General features: G+C 41.1%; 1 protein-coding gene across 2 annotated transcripts in view; it reads left to right on the forward strand.

Annotated features, from left to right (window-relative positions):
* Positions 1-467: 467 nt before the first annotated feature.
* The window catches only part of LOC131472197 (complexin-2-like), a 51,667-nt gene continuing 30,815 nt past the window's right edge, over positions 468-21,319 (forward strand). The window contains exons 1-2 of one of the 2 annotated variants that reach the window (XM_058649106.1): positions 468-812; positions 1,647-1,775. In XM_058649106.1, coding sequence (XP_058505089.1) covers positions 1,745-1,775 — 31 coding nt within the window. In that variant the 5' untranslated portion in view covers positions 468-812; positions 1,647-1,744. Of the gene's footprint in view, positions 813-1,143; positions 1,242-1,646; positions 1,776-21,319 lie in introns of those variants that run through there. The other variant, XM_058649108.1, reaches the window with a different exon arrangement.

Consider the following 21,319-nt stretch of genomic DNA (forward strand, 5'->3'; position numbering starts at 1 on the left):
TTTTATTATAATGATAATAATAATGATGATAATAATAATAATAATAATAATAATAGTAATAGCTAAGGTTATATGAATCACACTTTCAAATGTATTTAATAGATCACCTTTTTTTAAAGATGCAGTGTGTGAAATTTTATAGAAATTGAAGACAAGACCATTCCCACCATTCCCTTCATGTATCCAGATTATAATCTGTACTTCCCTGTTCCCGAGAAGAAGAGGAGGAGGGAGTGCAGGCTGAAGGACAACATCACAGCTCTTGAATTCATTTATCGCTCAGAGAATTGTTACCGTGGGACATTTGTGTCCATCCGTCCTTCGATCCTTCCTACCTTCCTTCCTCTTCCTCACGGTGTGAGCGGCAGCTGCTTCTCCCTCTGCAAAAACACCACCCCCCTTTCTACTCCTCCTCTTTCTCTCTACGTGTGTGAGTGTGTGGAGAGAGAGAGTGTGTGAGTGTGTGCGTGTGTGTGCAAGTGTGTGTGTGTGTGTGCAGGAAGACGAGAGGCGGCAGCAGGAGGAAGCACCAAGGACGTCCCTTTTTTTTCCTTCCAGCCCCGGGAGCAAAGGCAGTCGGAGATGCGAGGGACGAGCACTTAGATCATCCTTCACCTCCTCTTCCTCTTCTTCCTCCTCTACTGCTGCTGCAGGAGAACTTGTCCGCTGGAGGATCCACAGCTGCTGCAGCTGAAGCCCGCTTCCCTCTGATCCCGGTTCCGTGTGTGTGTCACTGTGTGTGTGTGTGTGTGTGTTAGTGAGAGTGGGATTTGCGCGCGTGTGTCTCTCACACACACAAACACAGGACGGAGGTAAATCGATGCCTGATTTTCACTCTCATTTCCACACGGTTTGTTTTTAAAGAGAGGGGGGAGCTGTCCACTCTGTGTGGTGCTGAAACGAGGAAGTGCATGTGTGTGTGTGTGTGCTTTTTCTGCACGATTTAAAAAAGAAGAGAAATCCACTGTAATTCACTGTAATGTGTGAGCGTTCACACGCGAGCTTGATGCGTAATTACGCGCCGCGTTATTCATTCGTAATTTATGGATGTATGTATGATTTTTGGAGTGGGATGTCTGTGTCCACTGTTCCTCCAATGGAGGACGGAAAGTTTTACCACATGATCAGGGGGAGAGAGAAAGAAGAGTGAGTCGCGGACGCAGTTGCATGTGTGACAGAATCTCACTGTCCTGCAAAAAGCCGACGACTTTTCTGCGCCACTTTTCTCACCCAAAGAGGCTGTGAGTGACCGCCGTGACGCGCGCACGGTCCCGTCACACACACACACAGACACACACAGACACACACAGAAGTGTGCTTATTTTGCTTAAATATAACATTTAACTACATATTTGCGTCATAGCTGCGATTTTCCAGGATAGATTTGTTGTTGTTGTGGTTTTTTTTCTCCTTTCCTTGACCTCCGTGTCCTTCAGTTGACGCATTGGAGAAACGTGCCTGACACACAAACGCATTCCCCGCGTGTCTGTGACTAAACCAGAGTTATCATCTGAAATATTCCATGTTTGCAGTTGTCTCAAGTGAAGTTTGTACTCTTTTTAACCTGATGGAGTGTGTTTTAAAATGATTTAAAGATAGTTTTATGGATCATTTTCATTCCATTTTTTGTGATTTTTCTTGGGCAGATTTGGCAACAAAAGGGACTCCCAGCACTTTTCCCTGTAACCAGTGAATGTGACATTGCTCGGCTCAGGAAGGCAGGGAATTAAAAGCCATCGGCGTCATGAATTTCGTAATGAAACAAGCGTTGGGAGGTAAGTTTCGTCTTCTTTTATTTTCTCTCCACATTTCACTTCTTCTTCTTCTTCTGTGCTGCGTTTTGACATTTGCTGCGTTTTCCAATTTCTCGCCCGGCTTCACACACAATTCCCACATCATTGTTTTTCTTCGATCTCAGACAGATGCAGAGGAGAGAGCTTCCTCCTCCTCCTCCTCCTCCTCTTTTTTTTGGTTACATTTTCCCTCCACATCTGTGCTGCTCCCTGCACACATGCTGCAGTTGACCCCTGGGGCACACTGAGTACAGTTTACTGTAACAGGCGGCTGATTTGTAATATAGACTGAACCGCTGTGGCCAAAAGGGCATTTCATGATCCAGTGAGTGAGAAACGGTGTTTCCTGCTGCGGCTTCAGCTTCACATTCCTAATAATCACACTGTTTTGCCACCTGCAGAAGATAAAGATAATCTCCTCTCCAATAATACCATTAATACTCAGATTTTCATAGAATTAGTGCTAGAAGTGATGGTGTTTTGAACATGAATGCAGCAGACGTTGCAGTGGAGGGTGAAAGGACGCGGCAGAGGATTGTGTTTCCTGTTAGAGTCGCTGTTGACACAGAGCCGTCCGTCCGTCCTCACACTGGGGGAGGATCTGTTGATCTCTTTTGTACACAAGGAGGTTAAATTAAAAGTTAAAGTTGTAAAATGGAAACAAGAGCAGATGGTTAATGAGTCAGAGGCAACATGTGAAGCTGTGATTGTGATGTGTGAGATCCTGATTATGTCGGTTTATCTGTAAGTTTGTCCTTCTGTTAGAGACTTCCTCCAATCTGAAACTAATGAGACGCGTGGGTGATCATTCAAGTGTGTTCTTATTGAGTTTTGGTGAGAATTCACCCACTGATGACGGCAAAAAAATGATTTTCTATCTCTTATAATGGGCATCGTATCTCCATAGACCACACGATTACAGATGTAACATGGTTCAGTGAGATATGAGTGAGCAGGTAAAGTTGGATCAAAAATGTTAAAGATTCAGGTGCTGGTGTGTAAAAGTGTCTGCCGTGCACAGATCGACGGTTACAGCTCCAGTCACACAGACAGGTCCTCACGGTGTGACAGGTGAAATATGTTTTCTTTCTCACCGTCTCACACTTGACTGACGTGGCTTCATTAAAAATCCATCGTGCTGCGCTAACTGTTGCTTTGTTGGATGAATCTTTGAGCTCAAATGCTGTTTTTTTAACCAAGATTTCTTCAAAACGACCAGAATTCAGTGAGCGTGCAGATTGTGCCAAACAAAGGACGCCTTCTACGGTGGCCCTCGCATACCAGAAAGCATGTAAACACAACTCTCTCTGGTGTCATCTCTTTATTCTATGTTGCTTTATGCACCAGGTTTATTTGTGTAATCATCTGTTGCTTCAGAACACCAAACTTAAAAAGGTCCAGGGTGTAAAATCTATGCAAAATTGTTTTGGTTTGTCAGAAATTGAAGACACAATAATTATACTTTTATACTGGGTCATGTCGACTGAGGCGGCCATTTTGGACCGCCATGTAGTTACAGTATAACGTGTTTTGATGCAAAGTGAAGGCGACTATAGGTTCTTAAATTCCCTTGGAAAGGAATTGTGAGTTGTTGATTGTCCCAGACGGAAATGTGTCTTGGACAGCAGTGCCCCCTACAGGTGACAAAAAAACAATGTCGTACACATAATCATACGGAATATATCGAATTATTTCAATGTGCAAGAGCAGCAAGAATTGAGGTGTTGTCATAGTGAGTGTATTTAAAATTAATAAAACAATAAAATCAATAATAAATACAATAAAAAAAATCTTACACACTGTACCTTTAAGGCCATTAGAGCTGCGAGAGAAACACAGGGCCTCCAAGAAAACAAAGCCCTTGTCTAAGCTACAAATAAAAGACCACAAAAACAAAACTATTATTGTTATTTTCGCATGAGTACACACCTATACAAACATATTTATGGTAGTTTATTCAATTTCTGCCGCAAACCCTTGTGAAATTTTACCCACTGGACCTTTAAAATGTTACAAATGCAGTTTCCAGTTGTGTTATAGAATCATTTTATACAAAACTGGAAAGTTCTGCATAAGAGGCGATCCAAAATTCAGTGTACATTGAGACAACTTGTTCAATTTGATGATTTTTGGTGACATTTAAACAAAAACATCAAATTTGTGTTTTAATTTTAAAGTTTACTTTCCCCCAACACGTCTTGAGTTTGTCCAGTCGCTGCTTCCTGAAGAACCACATTCATTCATTCATTCACACACATTTATCATGTACTCTCACAGCGGTGTGTGTGTGTGTGTGTGTTACCACCGCGCTGGAACAAAAGCTCGACATCAGTGGAGACGACGAGTCAAAAGCTGCTGAACTTTACATAAAAGACATTTCACTCGTGAGGGAAACAGCGGCGCGTCAGTGCCGAGGTCTTCACCTGAGGCACAGGAGTTCTCTCCATCCTGGGAAACATGCTTTTCTTGTTTCCTTCTTTAAGGAGTAATGAGTTTTCAGTGTGCAGTGGATTAACTGTGGGCTATTATCTCACACGTCTCCCTCTCTCTCCGAGGAGAAACTCACACTCCATCTGTTCACATCCAGCCTGTGGTGTGTGTGTGTGTGTGTTCTGTTTATCACGCCGTGGAGCGAGGTTGTCTCGCCGAGCGTAAAACTCATCAGTCACCTTTGACCTTTGACGGTGTTTTTTGACAGGCAGGTTATAAATGAAAAGTTCCCTCAAAGTTTTCCGAGTGAGTGAGACTTTATAGACAGAGAGACGAGAGACCGAAGCTCAATTTCGTTTAACTCTCCTTCAGCGTTTCACTTGGGCCCAATCCCATTTCTCATTTTTACACCTACATGTTGCTCTTGGAACTGAGTTTACTTGGAGTAGTAGTTGAAATCTACGCCTATGAAACAAAACACTGGACTTTCCAACATGAAATAATGATAAAAACAACAAAAAAATTATGTCAACATGTATTTTTTTCCTGCAGTAAAACTGTCACTTTCTCCAAGAAATCAAATTTGACTGAATATTATGAGATAATTGATAAACGTAAGGGCATTTCTTCTATTATTACTTAGTCACGCAATGTTACGGCTAAGCTAACAAGTGAGTCAGCAGATTTGTCACTTTATCATCTTTCAGAACCTAAAATATTCCCACACGCTGCTTTTTTAACATGTTTTAGCATCGTGTAAACAAACACAACATCTTTTTTTGCTGGACTTTCCACCATGTAACGAAAAAAACACGTAATCATCATCATCACCATGTATAGCTAGCATGGGCCTCAGCTAACGGCCACGGTAACAGGTGACTCAGCAGATGGTTTGTCACTTTGCCGTCTTACTTCCTTCCACACGCTGCTTATTAAATGTTTTGGTGTCATATAAACACACTCGACATGTTGGAAAGTCCAGCAAAAACATGGAAAAAAAACAACAGGACATCATCACCAGCTGTTGTATAGCTAGCATGTGAATGAATATTACGTGATACACTTACTCTTTTGAAAATAACTCACACCCACGTTTATTTTCACTTAGTTTCTACTGCTCATGCGTCAGCTAACAGCTAAGCTAACAGGTGAGTCAGCAGATTTATTTGTTACTTTGCCCCAGAGCACAGGAAAGTGTTAGCATGTCAGCAGTTGTCTTCAGTGCCTGTGAACACTGATGAACGGGTGTTTAGTGTGCACAAGAAGCTACAAACAAGATTTGTGGTTAGCATAGCTACACAACGTGCTAACAAACATTAGATTCACGACAGTGACGTTCGATTTTTGGATTCTGTTTATCTGGGGTAAAGTGTAACCTTTTGGGACAAGGTGGGAAATGAGATGAAGTTTTATAGCTCTACTTTTTTGTTGTGTGCTTTCACATTTAGCGCTACAGGTCGAGGTAGAGGACCAGGGTGAAGTGTAAGAGCTAACCAGCCCCTAAAAAGGATATTTTTATAGGCATGTTGATAAAAAAAATTAAATAAAATTAGCATTAGCCCTTAGTTTTGTAGTTGAGTAACGTGTTGATGAAATGTAATTACATAGTTATATAGACCAAGTCAGTGTAGGAACGTAGGAACATTTTTGCTGAGCTATATGAGACATTAAATGAACTACTTTGGCTAAAATATACAGTTTTTAAATTGAATTTGATTCATGCAAACCATATTGAGACACCTGTCTGTGTCCTGCGGCCTCCTGGGATTCCTGATCCCCGGTTGTGGCTCTGTTACCTTATACCAGCCATTTATATAGTTAGCATATGATGCTAACTAGAAAGAAAACAACATGTTTTTTCATAAATAGTGATGTTTGTTTTGGTTAAACCAGGAAAATATGTCATTGGGAGTAAATAAGTTATTCTGACATGGAAGAAATGAGTTTGTGAAAAGATCTGAACCAGGACTTTGAAGCAAACTGGATTTCCGGACCCTCATGGAGCCACTTACAGATCTGCTGGAGTCCCCAGACCTCAGTTTGGGAAGCAGCGGCCGTAGTTTATGTAGCTAGAATAGCAACGACAGATGAGGAATTGATTCAATCTGCCAGGCCGTTCCTGTGCACCGCCTGTGTGTGTGTGTGTGTGTGTGTGTGTGTGTGTTATTGTGAGACTTGGAAACGGAGCACAGGGAGGATTTATTACAAATGACATCATCAAAACTGCTCGTAAACAGAAGTCGGCTTCCTCTGTTCTCTCTCTTTCTCTCTCGATGCAGCTACAACTCCTCCCTCCCTCTCTCTCTCTCCCTCCTCCTTCAGCATCTCTGCCCTCAGAGGAAGAGGAGGAGGAGAACGAGCTGTAGGAGGAGATGAAAAGTGACAAATAGATCTTTAAAACTGGGTGTTATATCATCAGCGGCTGACGGCAGAGGTTGTACAGTCGCTCTGGACCAACACGGGCTGTAATCTCTCTTTAATGGGAGATGTTCTCTGTCCTCCGCAGCCTTAAAGGTCCCATCTACCCCCCCCGTACCTGCCCTCCGTCTAATCATCCCATCGTTCATCATCCCTTCCTCCCTCAGACACTCCGTTCCAATTCCTTAGATTCACATTTTCTCAGGCACATTTCTTCCACCCTTCCTCGACACCTTGTCTCACTGGCTCGTCACACTGCTCCCTCCCACCTGGCACAGCTCCTTCATCCCTCTCTCTCTCTCTCTCTCTCTCTCTCTCTCCCTCTGCACCTCCATCCCTCGATTTTACTTCACATGCTTCTCTTTCCTCCCTCCAGTCCTTTGATGATTACAGTAAATCCACTGGGCGAGGCAGAGAAACCTCAATCAGGCAGCCACAGGAGAAACGTGTGTGTGTGTGTTCTTGTATTTCTTTCCTCTTTAGGACCTTTTTTTTCCCTGGCTGAAACAGTCACGTTGTCAGGACCAGTTATCCTCTTGGAGGCCAAAACCTGGTCCTAATGAGGCAGAACTGTGGCTGGTTAAGGTGAAGGACAGTGGATTTGTTTATCCTGAGAAGAATAGCCACACAAACCTGTCTTTGTGAGGACATTCTGACTGTTCCTGACAACTTTAAAGGGCTTTTGGAGTTTGGCGTTAAGTGTGAGCTGCTACTAATGATTCTTTTCTCAATTAATCGATTAGTTTGGGCCATAAAGTGTCCGAAAATATTGGAAAATGTTGGTCTGCACTTCCGATGTGCAAAACGATGACATTCTTAAACGTCTTGTTTTGTCCAGAAAACAAAATGATTCAGTTTTAATGATTTCTTAGTCACATGGAGCAAAGAAACCAGAACATATTAACATTTAAGATGCTGGAAAAACTGGTTTTAATTATTAATAAAACACTCAAACCGAGTCATCGATTGAATTTGTGGAGATTAATATCGTCGTTGATGAATCTCTTAGTTCTTGCAGCTCTAGTCCTCTCGAAGACTGCTGTGCAAGAATATGTGTGTGTGTGTTTGTGCAAGCATGTAAATCAGACGGAGATTAACTGTCGAGAGAAACAAAGACATACACACAGAAACTGGCAAACGACAACAATGAATACATGGAAACATCCAATCCTACAAACACACTTACATTCATTTCCTGGAGACCATCAGCACTACGGACCTAATCCTAATCCTAACCTTAACCTTAAAACATCTCTTCAGCTTAAAATGTACTTATTTACGTTATGAGGACTTGATTTTTGTCCCCATAATGTGGCTGTGTAAACATAAGGAAAACCAGGTGTACAGCAGTGATGAAGCCTCGTTCTCGCTTCTCCTGCACAAACATGTAAACAATCGCTAAGAGAAACTTCAGTGAGTAAACAGAAATAACAGCGGATTTATCGCAGAGCGTCCACGCAGAATGCAGCTATATCTATATTTATATATATATATATGTATATGTATATATATATATATATATATATATATATGTATATGTATATATATATATATATGTACAGAGAGAGAGAGAGAGAGAGTCAGGGATGTGAGGACAAAATACAAAAAAAACACATCTTACAATTTCCCTCTGAGTCACCTTTCCTGGTAAAGTTTGAGTGTGAAATTTCAGGGCAGATAAAAAAGAAAACTTTCATTTCCCCAGTGGTTCCAGTTTGATCGCTGTCATAAAAACCGCAGCAGAAGCTGTAGAAAGATGCCAGTAAAACAAGGACAAAAGATACCGTTCCTCAGAGATTCTCGTACAGAATACAGGATTCGGACAAACATGTGTCGCTTGTGTCGCCTTTTTCCCGTGAAAACTTCAAGACTACAAACTGAAGTTTGCTAGATTTTATTGTTGGGCCGTAACGTCTTCCAAAAACCGACTTTAAATGAATATAATGTAACAACATAATTCGCTCATTCACGTTTAAACAAGCTTCCTTCACGGCTATCTCATCTGGTGCACTTCTAGGCTGTATATATGAAAGTTAAACAGGTTTTTAAGGTTGGAGTTCCTACTTTTTGACCAGTAAAAATGTCAAACAGTGTAGTTTTTCTATCCTCATTACACTGTGCGATCAGTTTTGACTTCACTATGACAAGCTTAAGACAAAATGTTGCCTATTTTAGGTAAAAATCTTTTTTAAAAACACAATCAAATTAATTAAAGAATTCCAGGTTTGACTAAAGACACAACAGCAGAGTTTATAGGTAAAAAAAAGGTTTGTTATCAACACCACTTTGGAAATAAAGTAAGACAATAAATAAGTAAATTGAACTTATGATGAAAAAGCTTTTAAGTATTACTGTATATTTGGAAGACACAATGTTCTAAAGTTCAGGAAAAACAAACACAGGAAACCGTGGTAAATGTGGACGATGTGGTTTTATTATCGCCAAACACACTGAGCGATCACTCTTCGGCCAAAAACGCTGTGAAACACAGTCTGAATGTCTTTAATCTTCATTTTTACAAAGACAGAGCGCCTGCTTCAGTCGGACGCGTTGCCCGGTCGAGCAGATGGAGCCGGAGATTTGTTTTGGTTTTTATTTGCTCGAGTATAATTCAGCCGTGGTGATGAAGGATAGGGAAGTGAAGCAGCCACCATCAGTATCACTTACATACAAATCCACGGACCTGAGGCCACAGTTGAGTGGATTTACATTTCCAAAAATAAATAAGATCTTTGGCCGATCATAAGGCTCTGCTACTGAGCTGATTTAACTGTGGAATAAACAGAAATTTAGCTTCAGTTTAAAAAATAAAGCAGAATTTTCCAGGACCATGAAAATAATGAACTTGTAGGTTTTACTTAAAGCTGCAGTACGTAACGTTTGGTTTGTTTTTAATGTTATTTTTCTGCCTCCTTATTTTTCTGTGTCAAGCAAAACTATCATACCTGACTGAGGGAGCGTTTGTGTGTATACAGCAGCAGGGAGCGCAGAGGTGGGCGGGTATAAAACAAGTTTATCCAGTCAAACTGCTGAATGATTGGCGACACAGAGAGAGTCGTGTGCAGCTCATAAACTTCAGGGCCGTTTACGTCAGGGGTGACACAATACCGTTTTTTCACGTCCAATACCGATATCACAAACTTGTGTATTTGCGATACCGTTATCAGCCCGATACAGTCCTATTAAACAACATTTCAAAGACATAATTCTCCAAATATTCTTCTCCCATTACAGTCTTTGTTTAGTGAAGCATGTGGGATTTTAGTGATTTCCAATTCCAATCCAGTGATTTTGACCAATATTGGGCCGATATTGAGCATAATCCCTATCACGTCTGGTCTTTGTTCACTCACTGAAGCTCCATCATCCAGATGAAGCACTTCAATCAGATGGTGAAGAGTAGGATTAACCTAATTTAAATTGTGTTCACACAGCGGACACATCACTTCTTCCCTGTTCTTCATGGAAGTCAATATTTTCCCACATGTCGTATTTTAATCCCGATTACGCCAGTTGAATTTGACACTACAGTGTGAAAAATGCTACATTTATTTTTCAATTTCTGGCCGTTTCCTAACCATTTAAGAGAGATTTGCGATGCGTTTGAAATCACATGTTTTCTCTCACCTCTGCAGATGCAGATAGTGTAAGTGCAAACACTGTGAATATTCCCCGTTTCCTGGTTGTGTGGTCAAAACATAATTAGCCTAAAGGACTAATTAGGATTAGCTGTAGAAACCCTGGAGAACAGAACTATATGAAGATATACTGTGTAACCACACAAACCTTCCCCCCGGTGAATTGACTTGTTATTTGTTTACAAGCCCAGAGAGAGAGAGAAATACACTCATTTTAGGTTTTGTGTTTTTATAATAATGATAATGATAATGATATAATTCTTAATGTTAATGTTAAACAAAATAATGTCCATAAATCAGTGACTTGTGCGAGCCCTCGTTTGCATGTCTTCTCTTTTATTTTTCCTCATCCTCTTTTTACTCAACCCGCTCTCTGCTAATGAGTGTTGATGTGTAAATGCACAGTTACAGGCTTTTCCTCCGTCCTCCCCACTGTCTTTATACGAGCTGCCATGCAGTCAGAGGTGGTTGCACGAGTATAATCGCTTCTCTTCTTTTTGATTCGATTTTGATTTAAACTGTAGAAACATGACGGTGTGAAGCCCTCCCTAAAAAAAATGTATTTTAATGCGGCGGTCGTCTCAGCTTGACTGTGGTTTTACAGGATGCTTCAAAGCTATGGAATTAGAGTGTATCAACACTTTTCACGAAGCGAACAACACTTTTTAAGAAGGAAATAAAATATCACACTTGTTCTTTGCACTCCCTTCCCTTCCGTTGCAGACGGACAGCGACACCAAGCCTGTGACGACTTCTGGTCCGTTGAGCTGTCGCTCCAAAACTCAGTAGCCAATCAGCAGGCAGCTTCCTAAGGCCCGCCCACAAACAAATGCGCAAAGAACGGGAGCGGGAGTGAGGGAGCGCAACAAACAAGAACAAGTGAGGGAGCGCAACAAACAAGAACAAGTGAGGGAGCGCAACAAACAAATCAGGGACCGTAAAGAACAAACCAGGGAGCGCAAAGAACAAATCAGGGAGCTTAAACAACAAATCAGGGAGGGCAAAGAACAAATCAGGGATCGCAACGAACAAGTGAGGGAGCACAACAAACAAGAACAAGTGAGGGAGCGCAACAAACAAATCAGGGACCGTAAAGAACAAATCAGGGAGCGCAAAGAACAAATCAGGGAGCTTAAACAACAAATCAGGGAGGGCAAAGAACAAATCAATCAGGGATCGCAACGAACAAGTGAGGGAGCACAACGAACAAATCAGGGAGCGCAAAGAACAAGTGAGGGAGCGCAAAGAACAAGAACAACAAGTGAGTGCAAAGAACAAGTGAGGGAGCGCAAAGAACAAATCAGGGAGTGTAAAGAACAAATCAGGGAGTGTAATGAACAAGTGAGGGAGCACAAAGAACAAGTGTATTTTCCAACAATAAAATACAATATCTTTCAATGATTAATTTGATTTTTTTTTTTCTTCTTCAAATGTTTTTTGAAAACATTGACACAGATCAGGGAGCGCAAAAGCCCCCTGAACTGCTCGCGTTTTCAAATGTAACAGCATCTTTTCTACACGTTTGCTTTTGTAAGCACAGGTTTAGATAACACGTGACACATTATAACACATGCTTCCTGCTGGATTCCATTAAAGAAAAAAAAACCCTTAGTGCATGGGTGGGCAGTTTCTGTGAGCTGATCAAATGAGTTCCTTCACACTTAAGTGGTTTTTGGCCGAGACGTCGTGTAGGAATAATGTTTTACGGTGGATATCAGCCCATTTTTTTTAATGCATCTCAGAGAAATGGAGGCAATGTAATCCTGATAAATTGACGTGTGGTAATGATATCTCTCGCCCTCTGAAGACACCTCCGCGGGCTTTTATCCTTCACGGTGCGGAGCATCCGTTTGGAACGACGCCGGATTAAAACTGTATCATGCCCTGAAATGCTGATAAATCATTTTATTTGTAGTTTTTTTAATAATCTATCACACCTTTTTTTTTTTTGTTTTAATTTGGGTATAAAGTTGCTTATGTTGTAATAAAATTTAAAGTAAGGTGGAAAAAACACTCAGAGAAATGGTTCAATATGATTTCCAGCGACATCAGCAGCTTTGAGTGAAGATATTAAACACAAACAGTCAAATTATTTCATTTCTGTTAAAAACTGAGCCGGAGAATTACATTTTTTGGCCTGTTTTTGCAACATAGAGAGACAAAGACTCAACATTTTTTTATTGTAGATATGTTTCATAACTGTCCAATTTCATATTTATGTACAACCGCAGTGTTTTTCTAAATAAAATGTTACGTTTTTCTTCATTTTAAATGGTTAAAGCAGTATTTTACATGGCAGTAAATTGTAAATAACTGCCGGATATTGGACGTTATTCATTTTGAGGCAGAGATATACACAGGGGTTTAGCCTCCAACCACTAGCAGGCAGTGTATTGTTTATACATGAACACTTTTATTTTAACTATCAGTGAAATAGACTTAATTAATATTGTTTTTCCAGAAACCAGGGGTGACCATATTTGGATGAGAGGGCGGAGCCGGGGAAGTAGTGAGGACTGGGGCTTACTATGCATGACACCTTCTGTCAATCACACTGTAGCCACGCCCCAAAGCACTTTATAGTCGCAAAATTTACAAAAATGTCATAAATCAAGCAAGATGTAGAAGCTAATTTTCCCGTAGACTTCTCTGGACCAATATGGCGCCTTAAATGTCATTGTGGTGAGGGGAAATGCTGTAAGTAGCACACTGCTGCATCTCTCTGAGGAAAGTCCTGTAATTTGACGTTAAACACTGTTGATATCATCTGTGGAACATCTCTGCGTCTTTGTCTGACAGCTCACCAGGAACAGCACGAGTACAGTCGTTGTTGTCGTCTGGGGAAACCCTTTCAGTGTGATGGTCCCATAAATGCACAGCAGCTTTATTCCCCCCCCCCCCCACATATGTACATACACATTTCACTTCATGTTCTGAGTCATTTGTCACGTGGCTCTGAGAGCACTTTAAGAAGAAAAATGTCCTAACGGCTCCACACAGTGCTATCTCTATGCTAATGAGATCGCGCTGTTTGTATTCATCTCATGCTGCGACTGCAAATGTGCTTCAACAAACACCATCAGGAGGAAGAAGAAGAAGAAGAAGAAGAAGAAGAAGAAGAAGAAGAAGAAGAAGAAGAAGAAGAAGAAGAAGACAGAAATCCTTCACCTGACTCTCTAAGATAAACGCGGAGTGAAGTTCAGACTGGAGATGATTGATGTATTGATGTTTCACTTGTCATCGTGGTCCAGCTCGTCACCCTGAAGGTCTTCATGTCACACAGTGTGTGTGGTTATAAACACGGGGAAAAGACAGTGACCGCCGGCAGCAGCAGCAGCAGCAGCGTCTAATAGATCTTGTGAAGCAGATATTTTCTTTGACACGAAATAGTAGCGAAATTAACTTGGGTTCCACTCCAGATTTAAGAGTACCAGGGTCAAGTGTTAGATTACACTAAACATTAAGCTAAGGTTAGATTAACAGCTACTCCAAACAAGTGTTTAAAACTAGTGCTGTCAGTTTAATGCGTTATTAGCGGCGATTAACGTTCTTTTTGGCCTAGCAAACTTTGTAGTTTTTTAGTAACGTTAGAAAAACAACACCACACCAGATCTAGCTCGACCTGAAACAAAGAGAGCCAGAGAGTCGTAGGCTAACGTTACGTTTTGAGTGGACGGCGAGCGCTGTGCGCTTCTCCGTATCCAACGCCTGGATCATTTCTCGACGCACTCCCCACATCCAAGTAATGATGTATGCAGTGTTACCAAACAAGCTGGCAGACCACCGAACCGGAGTAAGGAGACCACCGAAGACCGCTAGCACCTTTAGCTCGGATTATCTCGTTACGGCAACAACACATTAAACCCCGGGACTTTATTCACAGCCCTGCGTCTATAGAGTGTGACGTTTTTGACAGACTGAACATCAACGTGTCTTCCCCCATGTGCCTATCCGTCAGACTGCCGGCCACTGATTGGTCAGAGTGTCGTCACTGGAATCAGGTCGAACAATGCTGAACTGTAGGTCAGTTAACAAGACTTAACAACCCAAAAAACGTGGGTTAATCTCCAACATTTACCAGGGAAAAGTCTAAAATCTCAAGGAGTCCGGTGTATTTAGCGACAGCACAAACCTTCAATTAGGATTAGGAGATATTTGCTTAAAAATATGTCACAATGTTCCATCATGATGCCAAAATAATAAGATTTGTGATGATATTTCACAGAATTTCAACATAAAATGGAGATATTTGGGATGCAAAGAGGGTTAGGATACGACTCAAGCATAGAAATCAAGGAGGCAGCAGCTTGATCACGGTTATATCAATACAATTTTAAGCCAATACTGTGTAACATTGATATCTTGCCTCATCCACAGTCACGATGTGTCTGTACTTTCTCTCTCACCTCTGTTTGATTATAAACAAACCCTTCATTGTGTGTCTTGTGAGTGATTTCCTGTGTCTGGCTCATTAACGGAGCACTTTAATAAATCCATATTTACTAAATTAGACAAACGGCTTCACCGTTAACGCCGTCGGCGAGTTCAGGGAATCAAAAACACAAAAACACTCCACCTGCGTCGCCGCGGAGACGCCGTGCTGCACGAGATGAGCGCTGCCACCACCGCCGCTCATTACTGATTCATGCTCTGACCTAGAAAGCGGTTAACAGCGTAAACTGAGGCTGCATGACTCTTAAGTATACGCTGCGGTGACAGGGATGAGTGGATAGCATGCATTAGCATCGTGGAGCACCCTCCACACTCTGCGTGTGTGTGTGTGTGAGTGTATACAGGTATATTCTTCATTAATCTGCGGGAATGTTGCTGCTCTGGAGTTAAAACAGGGGCATTTGACTTGTAACCTTGATATCAGCCTTGTATAAAGTACCTTAAAAGGTAATACTTGAAAATTACTTAAAATGCACTTAATCCTTTAACGCGAGCGTATCACCGGTGACCCGTTAGGGCAAGCGCTCTTTGCATTACCGTAATTACACACTCTATTGGAAATATGTTTTATACTGTTCAAATTTCAAAATTAAAATACAAAATCCCATATTTGTGTACAATTCAAGTGCTTTTTTCTAAATAATAAAACTCTATAAGCTATAAAAATCTTATTCCATTTTTTGTTTTTCTAGACTTTAAACTCTTAATACGCTCTTTTAGCGTGCAGGGAATTGTAAATAACTGCCAGGTGTGGAACGTTCTCAGTGTTTCTGAAAAAATGGACAAAGCACTTGGCACAAAAGATCATTTTTAAGTACAGATTTGTGAATTTTGTACTTAAGTACTGTAACAAAGTATTTGTACTTTCTTACATTACAACACTGCTTGATCGAGCATTTGTTTTGTCCATAAATGTCAGAAAATGTTGAATTTTTTTCCCCCAAACATGGAGAATTAGGATGTTTTCAAATGTCTTGTTTTGTCCACAAACCAAAAAATCATTCAGTTTCAGCAAAGACACCAGAAAATAGTACAAAAAAAGTTGATGTTTAATTAAGTAATTGACTTCAAAACAAGCGATTAATCAGCCAGAACATTCTGAGATTTAAAGTGTTATAATGAGATTATTTAAATTTCTGCTCCTTTTCATTCTGATTTCTCTTCTGACTTTGTCACCCTGCAGGCAAATGTGTCACTGACCACTTTGAAAAATATCAATGATTAAAACATTTTTAAATCATCATGAAATCACACACACGTTTTAGTGTGGAGCAAAGCAGCTCAACGTCACTGTGTGTCAGTGTTTGTACAGAATATTCATGTAAACGCTCTAATTTCACAAATTAAACCACTTTTAATCGCAGTTTAATGACTTTTTACTGCACACAAACAAAGACCTGGTTATGCTACAGTCCTGCTCTCTGTCTCCCTCTCTGTCTGTTAGTGGTACTGCAGCCTCACAAGAGAAAGTCGGCTCTTTATTAAAATAAAATGTCACAGTTTTTATAGACAAAGACGCCTCAGCTCGCTGCCAAACCAGAGACAGTCGAGTCAGAGCAGGTGCAGTTACTCATGAGCGGGTGGTTAACTGCTGATATTTGCAGATTTTTAGACACCAAGGACCCAAACAAGGCTTTTTAAAGAGCAACAAAAACAGTCTTCAATGAATTAAACTGACAAAAAGGCCAAAATAACAACACTAAACATAGAAAAACCAGAGGAACAGACATGAAACCAGCAACCCAGACAACCCCAAAGAAACAGACACTGTGGAGCACAGAGACTTAAATACACCAGGGAGGCGGAGTCAGTCAGACCCAGGTGAATCAAATTAGGGCGGGGCAAACAATCAACGGTGGAAGACAGGACAGGAAGCAAAACTGGAAACAAGGTACACACGTGGAAGAACTTCAAAATAAAAGCAAAGAAAACAGAAAACAATAAATGTCCAACTAAATTCGTCCTGGAAAACTGAAAAATAACGTAGTGATAATGATATTTTGGTATAATTGACATTCTTGATTGGCAGCTGTATGATGTAGAACGACATTATGGTAAAGTCCATGTTAGATGTTGGTGAATCTTGGTGTGTGGTATTATTTAGAAGGGTGGAGCTTATTTACTTTCATTTAAGCCCCATTGTTTATTTACCCTCTCTGACATTACGACAGTATATAAAAATGTGTAGAGAGTAAAAAAACCAAAACCTCTGCGTTTGCTTTAAATGTAACTGTGAAATCAATAATCTCAGACAGTAAACGGAGCCATAGCTCACACCAGCAGCTTGTAAATGTATGTGATCGATGCCAAGAATCCATAACAACACCATCTGGCTTCTTTCCCGTCTCATGACAGGCAGACAGGCAGACAGACAGCTGGGTGGGTGTGACAGAGCGGGAGGAAGTGACAGCGGCTTTAAAAAAAGAATGATGCCTGACATTCTTATTTTCTTTCTTTCTTTCTTTCTTTAATGAATCTCATTAAAGTTTCTGTTCTTTCACAGCTGAACAGCCAGGAAACATTTGGACACTCTATATTTTCTGAAAAGCTGTACAATACCATTAAAAGTCATGTTGAAGACTTTTCGATATTTAATGACAATTCTAGCACTAACACTGTGTCATTAGTCATCTGCCTCGTACAATAGAAAGTAATGTGCGGGGTCAAACGAATGGACTTCCAGACAAAGCTGCCGAGGTTTCTGGCATGTACCTAAGACGTGAGTCCTCTCCTCAGTACGACAGTGATGCAGCAGCTGCCCGGTGTCTCTAAAAACTCTCCTGCATCAAAGCCCATAGAGAAAATCAGCAATTTAAGCCCATGAAGATGTGGGAGATGTTGGTCTGCTGCGTCTTCCACCCCTGTGTGCAGTGATGTTAAATCGCTGGTTTTCTCAATGGACTTTGGTGTCATTTCTGTCCTTATGTGCTTTCTTGTCATGACAAAAACGCACAAAACAAAAAATGGTAAATGCATTCACAAGAGGACAGGAACACCTAAGAAAAAATCACAACTGATGTACAGGAGAATTTTGAAGTTATAGTAAACAGTTAATTTACATTAAAATGATACAGTAATCTACTGTGAAAGAACAGTAATTTAATGCAACGTCAAATGTTTTACAGTGTATATTCAGTCGGCAAAAATAAAAACACGCAGCACTGTATAAAACACAGGAAATTAAAGAATAACACTAGAATAAATAATCTGCGGAACAGATTTTTAACCCTGAATCAGCATCTTTGAAGTTCTGAGGATCAACCGCAACGTCCTTGCAACAACTCGCCGGTCCTCACAGCTGTGGAAAGACGAGCACAGACACACACACACACTCTCACAGCGGGGGGGGGGGGCCCTCTGCTCTGTGGGAGCAGAGGGCAGAAGGAATCAGTGATGTGGTGTGGACCTGCTGCGTCTCTCTGAGGACACTGATGTGATGAGACGCCACCTGCTGCTGTGACACACGAAGGGGGCGTGAAGTTTGCGGTGACCGCTGCAGGAGCAGGAGTTTGTTTTTTCTCCGGCACATGTTGGCTGCTGCAGTGAGGGAGAAATTACTGAGTCACTGTTGTTGCCTAATGACCTTAACAAATCCCTGCAGGTGACTGAGGGCAGTGTGTGCAATCAAGAAGTGGATAGAGGCGAAAAAATCTACTCTTTACCACTGTTTGTGATGAAAATCCACTGATTTATACGAAACTGATTATATTGTTTATAATATGACAATGATGCATCATCAGAGACTAAGGAAACATAGTAAATTGAAATGTTAGCATTCGGGTTATTCACAAAATACTCTATCCTACCTAGTGCAGCTTTAACATTTCCATAAAGTTGCAAAACACGAAGAGCACCAACAACTCCACAGCCCACATAGAGCACTTTAGCTTCACACATACACAGCACAAATGTGCTCCCTGTCGTCCTCTGCACTGACTGCACTGTGAGGAAATGAGTCATTGTTTGGCCTCACTCTCTCTCTTACCTACTCTACATTACACAACAGCGTTGTTCCACTGCTCATTTACGGCAATTTCACATCAAACCACCACTTATGTTTTGGTCAGAGGAGTAAAAAGGACAATACAGGAGCAGTTTTTCTAGATGGGACTGAAAAAAACAAAGAAGCTCGACCACTGAGGTGTAAAAGCTACTATAAAAGGCTCTTATTTTCTGCAGGACTTCCAATGGAGTGACAGTCGTTAGAGTCGAAAAAAATTAAAAACTTAACTTTAAAGTGCAAGTTAGCATCCTAGCAGGCATAATTGCTACGTAAAGGTCTCGTATTAGAATCTACTAGAACCTAGAAGTTCTCTTTCTACTATCTTTTGTTAGACTTCATCTGAAAATGTATTAATAATGAAATTTTTTACATTTAGGATCACATTCAAAACACTAGCAGACCAAGATAGATAGATGCTAACTCATTACTCTCACATAACTAGATAAATGCTAATTTAAATCACTAATATAACTAGATAGATGCTAACTCAAAGCATGTGCAGACTGAGATAGATGCTAGCTCAAAGACTAGCAGACCAAGATAGATATTAACTTAAGCACTAGCACTAGCATACTGAGATAGATAGATGCAGACTGAAAGAACTAGCACAACTAGATAGATGCTTACTCAAAGCACTAGCAAACTGAGATAAATAGATGCTAGCTCAAAGAACTAGCACAACAAGATAGATGCTAGCTCAAAGCACTAGCAGACTGAGATGGATAAATGCTAGCCCAATGCACTTGCAGACCAAGATATGTTAGCTCAAAGCACTAGCATACTGAGATAGATAGATGCTAACTTAAAGCACTAGCAAACCAATATAGATAGATGCTAGCTCAAAGCACTAGCAGACTAAGATAGATAGATGCTCACTCAAAGTACTAGTACAACTAGATAGATGCTAGCTGAAAGAACTAGCACAACTAGATAGATGCTAGCTTGTCTAACATATATAAATATGTTAAGAGGAGAATCTCAGTATTTGCTCTACACATACTTTAAAGGAAACACTGTTGCCTAAAATAAGTGCGGTGACGTCTTCCTTTCCGTTGATAATCGCTCATTTCCCACTTGGCTCTATGATGCAACATGCTCGGCCGCTGTGCTCAGTGAGAGAAGTGGTAATTTTCTTGGCACAGAAGGTGCAAAGCAACAGCTTACCTTCACCGCACCCTCTTGACCAGCATCCAAAATGGCTGCCAACATCTCCAATATGTCAGGTTGGCATATACAATTGTCCACCAAGAGGTGGCCTTGAATTATGACATCACCAACAAAATGTTAGAGTTATTAGTAGTAATTCCCTCAGATAAAAAAGACATAGCCACACATTTTCTATTGATTTTATTGATCAAAATTTAGCTTAATCCTGCTGGAAAAACCAGCATAGACCAGCATAGCTTCCATGCTGGTTTGGTGCTGGTTTGAAGCATAATAATAATAATGATGAGCAGGGAATTCTTCTTTGATGATTCTCCTCCTGTTGTTCATGCAGGGTCAAGTATCGCCACTGCTGGTTAACCCGTTAATTTGTGTTAACAGAATTCACATGGCCTCCCAGGTGTGAATCAATCAGTGATTAGTTAGCATGAGTTACAGCCAGCAGGACTCCGGTTCCTGAGGTCTGTACTCAGGAACCTCTGAACTATGTACTATATGGCTTCTGTCCACATTGAACAAACGGTTGTTCCCACATCAAGTTGAATAATATATGAATTCACTGCTGGATTTCTGAACATGCTGCTCCTTTGAATCATAACAATATAGCACAAACAGTATCTATACAGTATTTCTTCCTATAAGAATCACCCTCCCTTTTTTTCCACTCTGTTCAGGCCAATCTTCACGTCCCGCTGGCCGCCACACGCCGAGTGTCCTGAACAATCCCTTAATCACAAACACTGCCAAGGTTTCTGTGGTTTCAGTCCTACTGTGTGAAGCCAGGCTGAAAATGTCTGCACTCACGACTTTGTGTGTTTCCATGGATTTATAGGTTGTAGCATGTGGCTTGGTGTGGGTGTTGAAGATGGGGGCTTGAAAGCGACCCCACCACCCTGATGATACTGATCAGTTGAGGTCGTTTGTCTCCAGGGAAATTCCTCCCACGTCCTTCTGCTCTGGACCGAGCAACAGTAGAGGTGGAGACGATGTGGAGGTTTGCCCTCTTGTCGAAGCGGAAGCTCTGCCCCAAAACTGCATTTTTCTATGACACTTTCACCAACTTCTGGGGTATCATCTCTTGTTGTAAAGACTTGGATAGGTCGGTTCATGTCAGACAGGGAATGAAGCCTTTAACCGTAGCCGTGTGTTCCATCTAACCTGTCCGATTTCACAACTTTCCTGAAGCATAAATGTTCTAGTGTTAAGGGTATTGCCTCAGGATCCTTCACCTCCACCACTTTCTGGAGCTCCTGGTCAAAAATACCACCATTGGACACACAACTATTTTTGCAAAGACTTGGGGATCACAGACAACAAGATTTGCCAAACCAACTGAAGCCAACTCCAGAGTGTGACCATGTGAGAGACAGTTTTGATATTCCACCATACCTTCTGCCGTCTTGGTCTTCTGACGCTTTTTC

The sequence above is a fragment of the Solea solea genome, chromosome 14 (genome assembly GCF_958295425.1).
Source record: "Solea solea chromosome 14, fSolSol10.1, whole genome shotgun sequence".
Lineage (NCBI taxonomy): Eukaryota > Metazoa > Chordata > Actinopteri > Pleuronectiformes > Soleidae > Solea > Solea solea.